The 19,588-nt window shown below is 34.2% G+C and overlaps 1 protein-coding gene across 1 annotated transcript; it reads left to right on the top strand.

Moving 5' to 3' along the window:
- The first annotated feature begins 5,084 nt into the window (after positions 1-5,084).
- On the top strand, positions 5,085-18,370 carry Arpc4 (Actin-related protein 2/3 complex, subunit 4). The gene has a single exon (XM_081745287.1). The coding sequence runs from the start codon at positions 5,456-5,458 to the stop codon at positions 5,960-5,962; it is 507 nt and encodes a 168-aa protein (XP_081601413.1). The 5' UTR covers positions 5,085-5,455; the 3' UTR covers positions 5,963-18,370.
- Positions 18,371-19,588: the final 1,218 nt, after the last annotated feature.

Raw genomic sequence — 19,588 nt, 5'->3', positions numbered from 1 at the left:
TTATTAAGCCTTTTACTAAGTGTAAAAAGTTTCACGAAGCAGCACGATATCACATGAAATCTGAACGACATAGTCAATTGAAAAGGCCAAATGCTTTTTAACCCTCTTTTGCCCAAGTTTTTTTCTGTTCTTATACATATATGGGACATAAATAGCCACCGTTAAAGTCGCCGTTACCCGTCAAGATGTTAACGGATTAACTCCAGTAACGAAGTGTGTCGAGATAATTGCAAAAGTAGAATTCAAAAATATGAGCTTTAGAGAGCCACCGTTGCAGTCGCCGTTATCCGTTAACCCTCGCATTATCTAGGTTTTTTTTTTTTTTTTTTTTTTTTTTGTAACGCGGACTACCAAGAGGGAGTCATTTTGTACCCATCTGTTAAGATTAACTATATCTCGCAAAAGAAACAAATTAGAAACTGTTAGAAAATCTACAGGGACTGAAGTGAACACTACAAGACTAAGAGCTCTGTATTATGCTGCCATCTAGGAGGGGCAATTCTAAATGTCAGTCATATCTCCTACCAACAGGGGAGGGTATTTTGTGCCCACCAACTTAAAATAGAAAGTTTATGAGAGAGACTAACATTCGATTTGCACCATCGTAAGGTATAGAATCTACGCTTTTAGCTTAACATGTTGAGCAAACACATGTTTTTACAACTTTGAAGAAACGATTAAAAGAGTAATTACGAAAAAAAAAAACATACTATGGTGGGCACAAAGTACACCACTCCAGTTGGTAGTGCGAGGGTTAAGATGTTAACGAACTGATTCCATTAACAAAGTCGCTAGAGATAATTGTTCTATTTGCTATGTATTGAAAAAAAAAAAAAAAACAGAATTTTAAAAAATTCACATTTGTTCATGACTTATCGTACGGACTAACGGACTAGCAAATGTACTATCAAGAGAATAAAAGTCTTACTGTGTGATCCTAATAAGAATATTAAGCACTACAAAATAAAGTACATTTTTAGATTTCGAAAAAAAAAAAAAAAAAAGATTCATATTACACCATCGATCTTTTAATGGCAGAGCGAGAAAATATAATTTATATAACTAAATACAATGCAATATTCATTACGGGTGCTTACAGCTAGGTGTGTGTTGTGTTTCCTTGAAATTGAACATTACGAGAATATGTACACTCATGTCCAAAAATCTTTCGCATGTCTATAAATATGTTGTTGTAGGAATATAATTTGATAACGAATCCGCCTGGTATTTCTTATAATGTTAGTATGTGTATAATCGGCAAAGACATGTATGTGACAAATTTCATGCCAAAAGAGCAGTAAATAAGAACAATAAAGCGAAAATAAAACTTTCTTGTCCAATTAGCAACATTTTGTTTTACTCATTCTAATTTTCGTATTTATAATTCGTTTCTTATGAAAGTTACCACAAATATACATTTCCCGATTATACACGTAGTATCAGTATTAAAAGTACCCTGCAAAATCATTATCGAATTATATTCTTAAAAGAAGACAGTTATAGATATGCGACAATCATTTTGGACATGAGTGTACATTAACAATTATAATAACTTACAATACAAATATTATGTAAAAAAAAAATACAGTAAAGAAAATAGTATTAAATTAAAGATAATAAGAATTTAGTGCAACATGGTGCACATTTGTAGAGGCTTCATATTATTATTCCAACTACTGGGATTAAATCGTTGCATGAGAACTAGAGGAACGTAACTCCATTTTCGTAGGTTTACAGGCCAGTGAACAAAAATATTATTTTCTTAGAAAGATGTGTTTTTAATAAGATGGTAATTGAGCTACATTACAACAGATGATTGATAAGGAGAACAGGATACGTTCCATTTACACCAAGTGGGGCTTTCAAAATTATGTCCAAACATTATTATGAACAAAACGAAAACCGCATTTTTGGAGTTACGTTCCTCTGGTTCTTATGTGACGAAATGTCAATTGAGATTGAATGTAGGAACTTACCTTCCTCTCACTTCACTTTTAAAATGTATTGAACTATAACTTTAATTTAAAAAAAAAATCGATTTTAACACAATACAGCTTCTATGTAGGCCAGTAGGCGAGAAATTTCTCATTACCTCAAAAACGAGACAAAAGTAGAGAAGTATATTTTCAAATTTGAGACGAGATGAAACGATAAAGCGATTGTAGAAACACAATGAAGAGCATTTATGAAACTTTTGAAAATAACTAAGTCATTATAAAACATTCTCCAATAATAAATATGGTTTAAATGTTGTTATACATATTACACCCTTCCTAGTCTTCTCATGACGCTGGAGGATCCTGATAATGACTAGATGATTTTTTTAAAAAGAAAATCAGGGCATAAATCTTGTCTGTATAGTTAGAAAACGAAACGAGAAAAAATTCGAGACAAGACGAGAAAGAATTCTCCAAAAATTGAGACAAGAGGAGGGCTCTACAAAATTCAAGACACCGAGACGAGGAAACCTTACTTCTCATGTCGTTTAATCTTGTAGGCAACACTAGGTACCGGTATATGCTTATTGAAGTTTTTGCCTTTGGTGCATGGGGTTCCTGATTCGATCCCCGGTCAAATAAGTTTGTGATCGATAAAATCGTGTCCTTGGGTTTTCTCGGGATACTCCCCTTTCCTCCCACATTTCGCTCCACCAATTTTTTCATCATCGTTCACTTGCCTTAATCACCCCTCTCCCTTAGTCTAATAGACATAATCGTGGGACGTTAAACTGAAAGATTTCATTTCATTTTCGATTTCATTACAGTTTTCAAAAATCGCATTACTTTTCTGAGAATCAGAATCCTCTAATACTTGGAGTTGAAGTGACCCGATAAGGAGGGAGTGAATCTTCCCCTCTCATGACTTTAAATTTTAAAAAAAAGATCCTTGAAATTTCTTTAAAATGATCCGAATTTTTAAAAATAATTTTTATAAACATAATGTTTGTTTTGTTAAATATTAGAAACTCTCTTTTATAACCAGTTATGATTAATGAGAGGAAAGACAGGATAATCGATTATCAACTTTTTAGAATGACATGACTGATAGCAAAACTATAAAATATAAAGATTTTGAGATCTTTTAAAATCTTTAAACATTCTTCGTCATCCAATGCATCGCATTCACCTACACATTTTGATTCATAAAATCTTTCGATGTTATATTTTTCCGGTATAAAGTATACATTACATCATCACTTAGTGATTCAAAATATTTATATTTCCATATAATGAATCGTCGGATTTCCAAATTCCTCTTTTTGCTAGATTCACCTTGATCAACTATTATGCATTCACTTGTGTACGCTGGAATAGGCAGTGCTTATTTAGTCGTTTGTCGTACGCAAAGATTAGAAAGAGAGGACGAGAAAAATAGACATGCTGGATGTTCTTCGTTTTACCCGGCCACCTGCATTGATACTCTAAGCGATTACAAACATACTCCAGTGTGAGTTGATTGGGAACTCTGTGTTCAGTACCGGTTATTACACACAAGCAGGAGAGGAGCAAAATCTTGGAGCCCACGTCGCAACGTGGCAACCCTTACCCTAAATGTTCGATATCACTCCGATTCGGAAAGAAACATTTGGGATTTTTGACTCGCTCTGTACATTAAACGATAAAGAAACAATGTTTTCACCACAGATCACATAGCCTAACGGTTTTCACGAATCATCAAACGTTCTTAATGGCTGTTAAGTGATTTCGTCATTTCTGAAGACAGCACAAGAGTAAGATTTCAATAGTTTCATTTTCATTTCCTAGCAGAAATGTAAAGGAGTAAATACAAGAAGCATTATTCTGAAAATAGGACAAAATCATATATATTTGTGTCACTTTCTTGTTACTGATGGGTCGTGAATACGTTCATTTTCTTATTTATTTATTTATTTATTTATTTATTTTACACTCTTCGTATCAAAATAGAATATTCCACCTTTCAAAGAAATGAAATGAAATTTTTAAGTTTTACGTCCCAGGATTATGCCGGTTAGGCTAAAGGAGACAGTGATGATGAGAAATGAATGAAATGGTGGAATAAAGAAAGTGAAATGGGAGAACCCCGAGAAAACCCACGAGCACGGTGTTTGTCCACCACAAAGTCCACACAGCGCGATCTGGAATCGAACCAAAACCACAAGCACCGGAGGTGAACGCTCTACCACTGAGCCACCGCGCCCCCACCTTTCAAAGAATAGGCTATGTAACCTACTTCTCGAAACGTATTGTCTTATCTTTTTCTCATAATTATAAGCAGGACTATATTTAACATTTTTGCCACTCTGGGACATGTAGAAGTTGGCGCACCTCAATATCAATAAATACCGGTATAGAAAATTTGAGACAATGAAATGAATAGTTAATATTTAATTGCAAGTGAAAAAAATAAAAATATATACAATAAATAAAATAATATACCCTATAATAATGGAAAATAATATATTTCCTCAGAGAATATCTGGAAAAGTTACCACCCCAAAACTTGCCACCCCGGGCCATGACTTATGTTGATCTATGTATAAATACGGCGCAGATTATAAAGCTAGAAAAAAGTTGTGGCTTGCATCTTCAAATAACAATCGTGAATAATATCAGAAACGCTCTTCTGAATGCGGAAATTATAATTACGCGTTAGCTGAATCTTTAGTGCAACTCTAATCACATAGAGCCTTATTCAGAATGGTTTTGATTGTTATTAGCGTCGTACTACAAGCCTGACTACTGCAGGAAACATGTTAGTCGAACTCTTTAGTATGTCCCTAATCACGCTTTAGAACAACTCTGCATAAGGACTAAGTAATTTTATTTAACATGGCACAATAAAATATTGTTGGCCTCATTCCGTATAAATCTTCGCAAAAATTGTGGAACATCGCGCATCACAAAACATACAAAAAACAATTTATAACTCTGATTATCGTAAACTAAATGCAGATTCCGAGTTGCGTTGACTCAAACCGTTATTTTATGAGGCCTCATAACACATCACAAATTTGTGGAGTGAATGTGAAATGTATTGTATTGTGGTATTCTATCGGGAAATGTAGTGTTTCGAAGTTGTCTGACCTGGTAGCACATCGAGACCGGAAAACAAATGCGTAACATTTGCGTAACTACAAGGGAGTAGCTGTTCTTATCAGTTAAACGTTGTGCCCAATAGAAACGCTCAGAGGATCTATAAATCTTCGAAGAAAAAACTATACCTAGGATTGTGTACAATAAGTGACTAGGATAGTGATTTTCATATTGAGTTTATCTCCCCAAATGTGGATTTTGTGATCTGACTTGCAAAGAGTTTTCGAGTGTGGATTATGATTTCTGTGTGCTTGTGATTACTTGTCACATCAGGTACGGAGGTTGACTAACTTTGGGAGGTGCTCACTATAGTTACGAACGTGTACGTTTTAAAACTTGACGTAAAAATAAGTAAAAGTTAGTTATAGCATAATTGAAGTATGGCTGCCACATTACGTCCTTACTTAACAGCTGTACGGCACACTTTAGCAGCCGCAATGTGCCTTGATAATTTTTCATCCCAAGTTGTAGAAAGACATAACAAACCGGAGGTTGAAGTTAGAACGAGCAAAGAGCTGATTTTGGCACCGGTGGTGATAAGTCGGAACGAAAAGGAAAAAGTATTAATTGAAGCATCCATTAATTCTGTCAGAATAAGTATAGCCGTGAAGCAAGCTGACGAGATCGAAAGAATATTGTGCCACAAATTCATGCGATTTATGATGATGAGGGCAGAAAATTTTATCGTTCTTCGTCGAAAGCCTGTGGATGGATACGATATTAGTTTCCTGATTACGAACTTTCATACAGAGCAGATGTACAAACACAAGTTGGTTGATTTTGTCATTCATTTCATGGAAGAAATTGATAAAGAGATCAGTGAAATGAAATTAGCTGTCAACGCCCGTGCAAGAATTTGTGCAGAAGAATTCCTGAAAAGATTCTAATTGTATTTGCCACACAAAAAAACATTGCCAAAGACATGTGTATAAAATAACAACTGGCTTGGCGAAGGAACTTTGGTGACAGTGTTCTTGAGTGTACAGAGAAGTTCTGTATAGAGTTGCGGTTTGAAAGAATCGTACATTTTTTTTTCTTTAAACGTAACTACCTATGTTAACACTTGATTTATGTTATCTATTATTTTCATTTTATTAATGAAAAATTATACGTAAATGCCTAAAGTATCGTGAATAATAATTTGAAACATTCTATATTGTTGCATTAAATATGTAAGCAGCATTCAGGGTAAATACAGAAGAATAGTTTATCTACGAAAATCTATAAGTGATTGTTTGATCAAGTAATACTTATCCAAGGCGCATTTTAACATAAGTCTCGTGGAAGATTGAAAAGTATAGTTTGGTATGTGGTGTTTCATTTGGGAAGATTATACTTTGAAAGTGTACTTCATATGTTAGCATTTGCCCATTTATCTATCGGGTAAACCTGTGCAAAGGTTTCCTTCTCGTTAGGGTATATTGGTTTAAAATATGATGCAGTTCTATTTTACGGAATTATACTCCTGTGAAATTTATAGAATAAATAATAAAAGTATATGGGAATCTTACCTGTGACATACCTAATAATGTTCGAAATCTTAACCCAAAATCTATGTAAGGAAGCCATGATGAATTCCTACAGAAATGCAGTGTGAATTAAGTCATGATCCGTATCAATGAAACTCTTCGACAGGTAAGGCATCTAGTTGTATAAGGAACACTGTGTTTCCAGTGTCCTTGCTTACGCATATACCCACCGTCACTGATGCCTTGCTCCCTACGGATGCACCTCGACTAGCTTCAACTTGGCCTCAACGCGGATTAGATACAATTCTTGCTTTTAAAAGGCCCCTAGCACAGGTTGGTTGGTTTCTTGCACTTTTTGTGGCGTATGTCCACACGTCTAAATTGAATAGTAAAATTGCATTTCCTGTTTAAAGGAGTACGCAACTTATCTATGGTCACTTAAAATACGATAGTACGTGTATTTGGTCGTTTCACGAAGACTACAGAAAAACCTGTGCAAAAATTCCAATTTTGCAAAAGCTTTCTTTTAAGTTCGGATATTGTTTTGTTTCACTGTTACTAAACGAAAAGACAAGGCATTGTACGTTGCTTTACATTGCATAAAGTTTAGCATTTATGAAGTACGCTGGTGAAACTTTTTCCTGTATCAAACTATGCTGTTATTGGGCAAGGTTCTAGAAAACAGGTCCCCCTTCCCGTTTAGCTGTAATAAACACAGAAAACAACATGCCCTACGGGGCTCTAACCCGCCTTCACTCGCTAACGCTCGCTCGGCAATACTGTGTAGATTGAATATTAAGCTTTGGTACAGAAAGGAACCAACCTAGCTACTAATCTATATGGGGGGACCTGTGTTTTAGAACCTTCCCCTGTTGTTAATGTTTAGTTTTAATTAATTTTTGATGCACTAACAATCAAGTATTCAGATAACTAATAATGCATGTAAGTTTTCTAACAAGAACCATCACATTCAAGACAGTATGTGCTGAGATGGTTATAAGTACAGTTTTCTGTCTGAGAAAAATTCAACACAAACCTCTTAGAAAACTGTTACCCACCTTTTAAGGTGCTTTTGACAGGAAGAATTTTTTTCTTGACCCGACGGGAAGTGTAGAAGAGTACGGTAAACTCCAAAAGCACAAATGTAACCTTTAATGATGGGAAACAAGCCGTAAGCACATGTAAGAGTGCCATGCACCTGAGGCTCTAGGCGGATCTGAGCATTGATGGGAAAATGCTGAGGCATTGCTCAGTAACCGTTTTTTTGGTGCACCTTCTATGGTTTATTTTACAGTACCACCACAACAACAACAACAAAAAAAAAAAAAAAAAAAAAAAAAAAAAGATCGTGAAATATTGATTGCATTTCCTGAAGTTTCTCATCGGTTAGCTGTACGTTATACGATCCAAATGACATTGTTACTTTAGACACAGAAAGCTAAACTGGTTTAGAAATGTTCTGCAATAGATGGCGTTAAATCTTTAGGAATTAAGATAAACCCGCGTCAGGGCAGGTTGAAGTGGAAAGGGCCAGCACGGAATTTTTTTCAGCGTATGCTAATACCATTCTTTGTGTTTATTGCATCAAGTAGTGCCATTCCTCATGTCTGCGTAAGAATACGAACTGGAGCAGACTTAAACGTGTCTCTCAGTACTAATTCACATTTAGCAAACTGCTTTCAGTTCTGAAACCGTAGCTAATACTTTTTATATGCATGTGCATTATCATTTTATTGAATTTTTAAGTATATTAAAAATGAGATAAAATGTTATTTCAATGAATTGAAGAGTTACAGGTGAAATTCTAATGAAATTTTGGAATGCATAACAAGTGCAAAAAAGAAGTATCACATTATTTTAACACACTTATTAGAAAAGGTAATGTATTGAAAAATGGTTTATATTTGTTGGCGTTGAAGTTTCTCAGGATGTACACTTTGTACCTATATCTGTACTTTAAGATAAGACTTCTAAACGAACAAACAAAAAAAAAAAAAAAAACTTTCATCGTTATTTACTCACAACGGCTTGCTTAGCAAGAATTAATTGTTACACGATCCTTTTTTTTTTTTTTTTTTCACTATGACGTATTTTACTGGTATCTCGCCTCCATAACTTAATTATTTAGACAATACTCTTTCTGGTATAGTTCACAGTTCACGTGTTTCACAAGTATTGATGAGCATATTGTTCCTGACTGCTTCTTATAATTTCAAGTGTTTTTGTATGTTCTTTAGGGGGTAAGTTCTAAGTGCAAATTGACAAGCTGTTGACCAAAATTTGTTGTAGGTTTGTTTTCCCTTTCAATTATAATTTTTCTTTTTCTTTTTTAACTTGATCACGGTATTATGGATCCCGTGCAGGTTTCAAGCGTCATAAATATATGAGTGGTAAATACAAGAATATTTATGCAGGTAACGTGCTGTCTAACTGCAGTAATAAACTAGAAAATGCATAATGTAAGTAATTGCAAACAATACACATCGTTCAACCTACATATTTCCCTCAGAATAATCTAAATAACATTAATTTTTTCATAGTCCTTTCCTGTACTGTCACCGCTCTAACCTTTTACTGCATACTCGCCTAAATTTTCTGTCTTACACCCTTCCAGATCAGTAGCATGACTCAAGAATGTCGCCCCCCCCCCCGCGCAGGATTATAATAAAATTAATACTCACCGAAAAAGGGAAAAAATTATTTTCCCTTAACCTTCGAATGCTAAGATGATTTCTTAAACTGATGTTGCTATAATGCATAAATTTTCACTCAGAATACAAAGTAAATAATGTTGTTCAGGGAAATGGATATTCCGTATTCAGCTCACTTTTTGTGGCCTATAGTTTTTGGCATTTGCTTCGCGGTTGGCCCTCCTCACTGCAGGCCCTGCATGCCCCTCTGTTGCGCCACTGTTTCCGATAGATTATGAAGCAATTGTCATATGAAAGTATACTTGGTTTAAAAAAAAGGGAAGCCACTGAGAGAATGGAGATTTTAGACATTAGGAGTCGATTTCCTGAGTAAGACACCAGATTTATTGACCGTGATGGCACTCATATCCTTTATCTGGTTTTCCACTTTTACTCCTCCTCCCTTAAAAAAATAGGGGGTTCATCAGATACAGTTATTCACGTTAAAGGGTATGAAGTTAAGTTTGAGTTGGTTCTGTCGTATTACAATAACAAAATGCTCGTGCATATTTATTATTATTATTATTATTAAATATCACTGAAAATCATTATATTGTTTTAATCAATTTCTAAAGTTATAGTATACTATAGCAATTTAATGTCTGTTGTGTTTTAACACAAGTGAGAAGGCCCTTTAGGCTGATATTTAGTATCTCCTCCAATCTTGCACATGAAAGATTTACAGTGTGTTACTTACTTTATAAAATATAGTTGAGCTAGATACAGCTAGCGAAGAGAGTTAGAAGCCTTGTACTTCCATGTTCATCACAATTTAGACAAAAACAAGGTACTCGGTTCTGGAACCATGAAACAAGTTGGGGGAGATACTAAATGCCATCCGCACTTTATTACTAGCTAAGGTTGTACTTAACTAAAAGCATCGAGATTACACTGTATCATGAACTTTTCAGGTGAAGATTATTGCCATCTCATCATAAATCTTTCCCGAAAACTAACGTTGTTCGACGAAGTCTGTTAGTAACCTGCCTTGTGTATAATAATTTAAGAACTTCCAGTAGTGCTATCTCATTTTAAAGAGGTGTAAACTTTTAAAATCTACGGAAAAAAATGTGTTGATTTCAAATAAGATTGTATAAGTAAATAAAATATGTCGGGATCTTGCCTTTCACACGGGTAAGAAATGCAGTGTGTGCTTTTTACCACGTATTCATAAGGAAGACATGATGAAGTGAAGTAGTATGTAAAGGCAGTACACAAAGTGATCATAGAAGTGTCGCAAATCTATACCATTTTTTTTTTTTTGGGGGGGGAGGTCGCAAGTCACTGCCAGTTCCTGACTTGGCTAGATAGCATTCGTGCTTTTTAGTAGCCAAACCTAACAAGCTGGTTTCTGTTTTAAGTTGGTTCGTATTTCATATGCTGTAGTTATGTCATATGTCCACATGCTTTATTTATATTTAGCCCTTCTAAAGTCAATCTGCGCCAATTAATGCCAATTTTTTCCGTAAGGAACACTTTCTAAGGTGGTAAGAGTGCGTTTCCTGCTAAGAGAAGTTCATATTTCATGAATGGAAGTATGCCCCCCATAAAATGAAATACCACGCTTTCAGCAGTAATGCTTGAATGAAATTCTCCTTGTACCTTTACATATCGTAATCCTGTAAAGTTGGTAATTAATAATTAGTGGTGTATTGATTTGATTTTTTATTTATTTATATATATTTTTTTTTTTTTTTACTTCACTACATTCCGGCATTATTTAGTTTTATCCCATATCACTTTGTAGTGATTACGGCTTGTTATTTGCAACTGTGATGTAGTCATGAGTATAAATACACTGTGGACGTATGGCATAAAAACTACTCGGTAAATCTTTTTGTGTTAAGTAGCCAGAGAAAAGCACGTATGTTATCAAGTCAGGGCAGGAACGCAACAGGGGTGCGGCAGTACAGTGCAGGCGCGTTAGCGACGGTGGTTATACTCGAGATCGTTTACAATGATTCACTGTAAGTAACAGTACCGGCTCCAAAGTCGCCGATGGATTTGGGGGAAATACTAAATGCCATCCTATCAAATCGTGTAACAGTTACTTGTGTGCTGTTATAGGGTAAATTGGTTTGATATTCCATAAGGATGAAAACGTGCAAAAGGGTCGAATAAGTTAGGTTTGATTGGTTTCTATGAGTTTCAAAATGTTAACATTAAGCTTATTTCCGTTGTCGTTTACTTGAAATATTTGTCACAATAGAAAGGGGAATGTATTATTTACTATCCCTTATAAAGTAATGAAACAAAAGAATGCATTGGGTTAGAAATCTTCGTTGCTGCTTACATTATGCAGGGATATACTATTCCTATGCTACGTTACCGGTATGCTATAATACTTTTCATTTTGTCGTTTTCTACTGAGGAATTCCACAAGCATTTTCTGGTGTCATGTTTTGTTCACGACGGTCTCGGTGATTTGTTTTCTCTCCCTTGTGTGGGACGACTTCATAAAATAAATACAGATAGGAAATTGAAGGTCTTATTTATTGAATTAAAAATAACTCAGTGAAAATTATGTGGAATATATAAAGAATAGTTTCTGCCACATAACATGTTCCAACATGATGGTATAGTTCCTTTTCGTCGTTTAATGGCGAACGTTGTCCTGGTTCGATACCTGGTGGAGGTAATTGCAAAACCGGTAACTGTTCTTTTGAAAACCAGAGACTCCAATAATACAAATCCAATTTTATACTTAAACCTGCGTGGTTTAGCCTTAAATTGTACAGTATAAAAAATACAAATCCAATGTTATACTTAGACCTGCGTGGTTTAGCTTTAAATTGTACAGTATAAAAAGCACAATTGCAAAAGTCAGTTCTATTATTCTGAAATTTCACCCCTCGCTTTACACCGTTCTGACTCAAATACTTCGAACACGAGTCTCAGCATACTAAAGAAACTCATTAGCTGACATTGCTTCGAATTTTATGTTGGATTATTTAATGCCGCACATTTCTTGATTAATCTGTAAGCAACAAAAGTTTCCTGACCAGAATATATACACTTATTTATTAAAACTAAAATACAGTATAACGCAGTATTTCTCAAAGTGTGGGTCGTAGACGATTTTTGGTGGGTCGCGAGATTTTCCTTTAATTTTGAAAATTTTATTTCGATGCAGAAACATGTGTTGAGAAGTACTATTCACTAAACGAAAATTGGAAGCGTTTGTTAATGATGTGAAAACTCAGTGGTTATTCAGAACCATGCCATTGTATATAGTCAGTAGAGATGCTGGTTAGGATGGAAAAAGAGTGGATGAGTCAAAATGTCTTACAGGGAAGGGCGTTGATCGGAAGTAGTGTTAACTCTGTGTTTGGAGACACTTCAACACTTTTTGAGCGTGTGTACAATTTCATATGATACAGTTGCTGAGAAAGAAATGTACATTACACGTGCTCAATCGTCACCAACTGATATTGTCGTACCGACAGGGCCACTATTTTCATTAATTTATATTACAATTTAGTTTGAAAGTAAGATATTTACGATAGAAACCAACTAAATTTTGATTTATTCTAATTTAAGCATCGATCTGTACTTTGTAATATTAGTGATCCTCGAAGTGTTCTCAACATCCCCAAATAAATTTCATGTTAATCATACGGACTGTTATTGAACAAACTGGAATTAGATATGGATTATGATTTTTAAAGAAACAAATTGCTTTGAAATACATAGCCATTTCGTAGAATGTCAATGTGCATTTGAATAAAGGTATTTAGGCCATGACATACTCTTATTATTAATGTGGTTCGCAATAATAGAAAGTTTGAGAATCATTGGTGTAACGGTACTGAAAGAGATATCTACAGACTATAGAAATACGTATATACTAAAAGTGAAATTACCGGTATTAAGATTCATTGTTTGCATGGGAAGCTACCTAAGTCTTATTTCCTTGGGCGTCATCTGTGGCTTCCCATACAAACAATGAATCTTAGTACTTTGACTTTTAGTATATACGTATTCCTATACTCTGTAGGTATTTCTTTCAGTTAGTGTCTGATGAAGATAACGTTAAGTGGTCGAAACCGTTACACTGTACTTTAAGTTTTAACAAATAAGTGTATATATTCTGTTCAGAAGTGTTAATTATGTCTTTAGTGAGTTCCAGAGTCGTCATAGATGGTGTTATTTGCCAACTATAAAGCAAAAATACAGCCACACATAGTATAGAAATAAAGTGATATGAGATATAGTAGACACTGTTCGTAATTCAACGGAATTAGATATACTTGAGGTTCAAAGTGGATTGGGATCTATTGAGTTTTATAACGATCTTATTATAATTTGATTTAGTCCATCCAAGATCATAAAAATCAAAACTACTGATAGGATAAAGCTTGGAATAGTAATGTTATAGAAAGCTGTGTTTCTAGTCATCATAATGACCTGGTGCTCGGAATATTTCCAGCCTTAGGATAATTGTTTCGGGTACAAACCTGGTTGGTATTTTGTCTTTCACTTCCAACAGTGCGTCCCGGTGTATGGGATGTTAAACACGAACTAACATGACTGTAATATAGGGGAAATGCATAATGTTAAAAGTTTTTAAACATGGTTGAATGTAAGAAAGAAAAGGCAATAGAAAGCGCGAGAGAGTTAAATTAGAAGATGAAGGATTGTTTCACTATAAAACAAAAAAGAAACCAACCAAACCTTAACTTTATATTTCATCCCATCTTTACTGTTCCCAAGTGAAAATTCTTAGTAAAGGCTAAAGAGATTAATTGTACCAGAATTCCAAATATTATCTGGGGTTTTCAGGTTATACTATTTGTATACAGTGAGTTCAAAGTATAGCCCATTGGAAACCAGTTTTATTGAAATATGAAGTTTTGCATAAGGATTATCTCGTGGCACTATCAAGCTTGACCTTCCTGACAAGATGAACATTCAAACAACTTAAACAACTGACCAGTAGGCTTTAATAGTGTTATCCAATAGCTTATTGTGTTCGATGGACTTAAAGTGAAAAGTGTGTATCGTGCCCCTACGTCAATTTGCCAACAGAGCTAACAAAGTGATACCCGTGAATGTGAGGATCTGTTTAAACTTTTACTTCTAATACTAAGTTGTTACGCATGCTAAATGCGTTTATGAAAGAAAGCATTTGTGCAATATACCCTTTGTATTTACTACGAATATATTATGTTGTTAGCTTCGAGATCGCTTATTTTATTAGTTTAATGCGTGCAATTATTATTATGTATGATAAGGGAAGAGATAAGCGTTGGAGTGACGGACTCGAACTCGAATTTCCCGATTGCGAGGCGTCTTTCTATCCAATTGAGTTACCAACAATTCGCTAGCTTTTCTATGAGTAGCCATTTTGTTTCTTAAAGACTCCCCAAACCATCTTCTAAAATTTCAAATGGTCTGACATAGGCGGATATTTCAGTTGAAACTTGGCATACTGTATATACACAACAGCTTAAATGCAAATAAAATCGGACACATTCCCTCTGTGTCTGATAAAGGCAATGCTATACCGTTACAAAGACTAGTAGTAAATAATAAGTTTGGTTTGGTTAGGTTTTATTTTTAATCTACATGTAAATCCAAAGCTAAAGTGAGCAGCCCGCAGATGCAATAGTTAATTTTATATATTTTTATAAATGCAAGCGGCGTAAGCAATTCGTATATAGTTAAAAAGGGTAATTAGTGCTGTTATTACTATTAAGGTGCTTCAGGCACTACTAGTCACTGAGAATTAGTGGAATAACAGAAAAGTCAAAATTCTGGATTGGGGTATTTGAATACGTTTGTAGAAATTAGGGCCCTTAGTTAAATTTAGAGCAAGCGGGAGATCAAAGATTCGAGTCCTTATTAGTCCAACATTAATTTGTTTTATTTCTGTGTTGCTTCACCGTTATTCAGCATTTGCTGTAACTAAAGTACATTTGCAATACACATAAAATAATAGTTGTGTATATGAAATACTAAAGCTGCTTCAGTTGACGAACATATTACTGTTGAAAATTGTCGGAGTATGACTGAAGAATTAAGTACTTAGATCGGAAAAACTGTCCGTGTCCGTAATACCCAAATGATTAGAGCAATCGCGAAATAAAGGCCGTGTCCAAAAGTGCATAGTGCACACTTCGAGGATGCACACTCGAAGTCTACAAATGGAGTGCACACTAAATAGTGTACACTTCGTAAAATTAGCTTTTGATCAGCACTTGGTTACAGCACCTCGTTGTGGTGGAATATGGAACATTGAAACAAAAGAAGGGAGAATTTCGCGTACTAGAAAAAATTAGCATGCTTTTTTTTTCTTTAGATGAATGACTTTCCAGTTATATTAAAGATAAATAAACCGTACAGATTGACTATATGGGGTAACCATAAGTTTTTTCATGTATGCCAACAGCTTCAGCTTTGCCGTGCCTGCAAATATTTGTCATTTTGGGTATTTCACGCGCAGATTAACAAGAGCGGAGCATAAATGCAATACATATATAATATATGTGTGCGTTGTCTTATGTGCACAATAAACTCGTAACAGCATAAAAAACACTAAACTATTGGCGATATTCTACTTTATTAGGCATGCTTGCGGAGGGAATATTTAATAATCTCCCGAAAGAAGAGTAGCACTGGTGATTAGGGCGCTGAAGACACTTTTGCGAATTAGTTTAGGAATTTTATTGCAACTGAAAGTAGGCAACGTACAAGAGCGTTAGGACACCGAGGGGAGCGGTATTTACAATAATGTGGCACAAAACTACTTTGGGAGAGGGTTGATACTGAGTATAATTGCTTCCTGTACGGTAGATTACACAACAATGACAGTATAATTGTTGTAGTTCTACTGTATTCTTTCAGTTCAGGCATACTGACTGAACTGTTTCTACCATATTGCGCTAATATTGAAGTTCCTTAGATGTTATTCTTTCACTGTGAATTTATTGATTTTACCTGGAAATCATCTAAATAGTGTCTCCGTATTCTTAATCTACAGCAAAAGTTAACACATAAAAGGATGACAAGGAAAGAAATGGTAAAGTTGAACAACATGAGAACCAAAATTACAGGAAAAAGCTATTATGCCGCTATGAAATACCAATTTATAAGGATAATGCATACTCAAGGCGGATAACCCTAATTAAAGTAGTATGGTAAAAATAACAAAAAAAAAAAAAAAGTGAGATTACTATCTTATAAGCCTGCTTGAATGGAGTTCTGTATATTGTATACACTTCAACATTTACGTGCATTTTACTACGCTTTCGGCGCCCTACATCTCTCTTGAAATATACTCTCCTACATGCTTCCCACTGCGAAAATGGTTATTCAGTAACGAAACAAATCCCCTCGTCCAAATATAAACGTAAAATAAACTACTAAAAATATAATAAGAATTTTATGAAAATTAAGAGACGGCTTTATGAAGAAATACAGTATGTAATGTAATGGCTCTTTGTTCAACTATACGGAAGAAATTATTTGTTCATAATCTTTTAATACTGGATACAGTAATGGGATTATATGAATTAAGAGGAAGGCAAGTCTTTACTTTGGACATTTCTTTCAATGAATCGTTCAATGAACCGATTCGTAACGAAGACGGAAAAGAAAGTGCTCTGCGGGGTTCCAACCAGCCTTCACTCGCTAACACTCGCTCGTCAATATTATGTGAATTAAATATTATACTTTGGTACAAAAAGGAACCAACCTAGCTACTACCTTATATACAGTATATGGGTGAAGAGGCAAGTTCTTAAAACCGGAACCGAGAGATCAAATCGCTAAATCGAAGAATAAAAAAAATGAAATGGCCATAGTAAAGACTTACCAGGAGTAATTTGTGAAATCTTTGATAAATGTGGAGAAAGGAATTTTTGATCTGTATTTCACTTTTCGGTACCTGTCAAAAATACACAATGTACGGTAATTGGTATATTACAGTCTCTCTCAAGTGCAAGGAAATATGGTAGCGTTGAAAGGAATTCGTTTAGAGTCAAAACTATAAAATTAGGCTTATGTGTCTATGAATTAACATTTGCGGCTGCGGCTGTAGCTGTAGCTATACAGAAATGAATAATCTATGTATACTATGCTAGAACTTAATATTTTAATTCATACACCATTAAAATTTGTCATTTAGGTGCAAATAGCCGCATTACCGATAGTGCAACTATTTCAATTAAGCTACATAAACCATGTAATATTTAAGCACAAATGTCTTTATAGCATTATTAAAGAAACTATTTGTTTGTTTTCCCTATACTATTTTAAATCCTATTGCATACTCAAAGAAAATAACGTAAATACACTTGTTATTTGCGTAATATTTTTATATTCGACTTGTAAAATCACTAACTTGTATGTTTATCAAGTAAATTATTATAAAATCAGTCCACAAATATATTTACTTAAACAAAAATATTAAGAATATGCCTATTAAAATTTTATTAGGTCATTCTACGAGAAATCGCCATATTAAGCACACAAGTATACTAACGTAGTGTACATCCTCGCACACTACGCACTATGCACTCGCACACTTGTGAACTTGGACCTTTTGACGCACACTAGGTGACGTCACTTCCGGAAATAAGCGTACTTCAAATGTGCACTTGTATCTTTTGGACACGGCCAAAGATTTGGGTCCCCATCTCTCCAGCGTCTAGATGTTATGTATTTATTCCATTGTTTGTTCGTACGAAAGTGCATTTGAAAAATAACAAAAAATATCATTAAATTGGAACACTGTAAGTAATCAGCCTGTCAATTTTCTATTGATCCTTTTTTTTAAAGGTCCAATATTTTGTAACTATTATTTGATTTTTTAATAATAATCTAATAGTTGTTGAATAACATATCATTGTAGTATAGTAAATTTAAAGCCCATCTCCAACGACGGTATGTGGTTATTTTGCACGTTTTATTATGATTTTTTTTTATTACTATTATTATTTGCAAAATAATGTTGCCAAACCTCAGCTGAAGTGCTTGTTTCGAATTTTGAGAAAAAAAAATATCGTATTTCGGCAGTATATAATGAACACATAACCAAGTATGCTGTCTGGTTTAATATTTCATATTCCCATATTAATACAGCAAATTTGTTGTTCTAATTCAAAGAATATGTTATCAGTTTTATAAATAATAATGTTTTTTTAAAAAAAATAGTTTCCACTGACTACCTACCAACAATAGTTACGCTGTAATAGAAATTATATGTTACGGTATACATCTTTCCTGGGATACTTTTTTTTTTTTTTTTTTCTAGCAAAGTGTGACCTGTAAACTTAACCTAGTCATTTTATATAACGTTGGCTAGTTCATTATGAGAATAACTTAAAAGCTTAAATTTTGGGATAGTCTCATTGACAATGCTCCTTTTTACCTATATGTTTATATATATAATATATGAGAGTTAAGGGCTAAATAAAATGCATACTGTATAGAAAATGCAATTTCATGAGTAAATGTTCTGATTTACCGGGGCGAAAGGAAAAGGTTTTAATGTTTTTGTAAGCCTGGAAATTCTAGTTTGTAATTACAATGTGTTCACTAATTTAAGAACTTTTTTTTTCCATTTAAAAAAAATGGAGATGGATTTTTCTGCTGTATTGGTATTACAAGCACAAGCAAGTTTGTGCAGAAACTTTTCTCTAAATTCTCAGTAGAGGTGAATGAATTCATGCTGTTGCTACCAACTTAGGCTTCGTTAGATTATAATAATGAAGAGAGGGGAACACAATGACGTGATTTTCTGTTGAATTGTGAACCGATAGAAATCGTTTAATGATGTTGGTACCAAGAGTGTATTTGGTTGCGTTGTAAAATAACAAATAAAGAAAACACCATAATACTAATTTCAGTAATAATTTTCAAGTGTATTCATATGTAATTTGCAAATCGTATACTACATGTTTAGACAGTACAATTTTCTTGTAGCGTAGGGTTACATTTGAATGTTCGATTGTTGAATGTTTCAGCAGTGACCTTTTAATACTGTTCCAAATACAAGTGAAAAATTGAGATGAATGACGAATTTTTATGTTTTTTTTTTATATTATTATTGTTTATCTATTTATGAACTGCTTTATATATATATTACCATGCATAATTGTAATCATTTTCTTACCAAAACTAGAATAATATGTTTGCAAATTTTATATTTCATAATCTAGAATCATCACTGACCGCAAGTTCCAAGTGTGGAGTACTTGATGTATATTTATATCAGACAAATTCTGCCGGATTCAGTTGGGAGCTGTCTATACGCTGCCGTTTTCTGAGATAGTTCTGCCAAGTGATACTCCCTTGCTTGTAGAACTTTACTGTAAGTTGGTAATACAGTTAGAGTCTCGAAAACTCAGTC

The sequence above is a fragment of the Thermobia domestica genome, chromosome 18, assembly GCF_964235325.1.
Source record: "Thermobia domestica chromosome 18, izTheDome1.hap1.1, whole genome shotgun sequence".
NCBI classification, from domain to species: Eukaryota; Metazoa; Arthropoda; class Insecta; order Zygentoma; family Lepismatidae; genus Thermobia; species Thermobia domestica.
The sequence above is the reverse complement of the archived record's forward strand: the minus strand, read 5'-3'. Positions and strand labels throughout refer to the sequence as shown.

Bases quoted from the DNA above. Each gene is read 5' to 3' on its own strand.
- Arpc4 (XM_081745287.1), top strand. From the start codon at position 5,456: ATGGCTGCCACATTACGTCCTTACTTAACAGCTGTACGGCACACTTTA.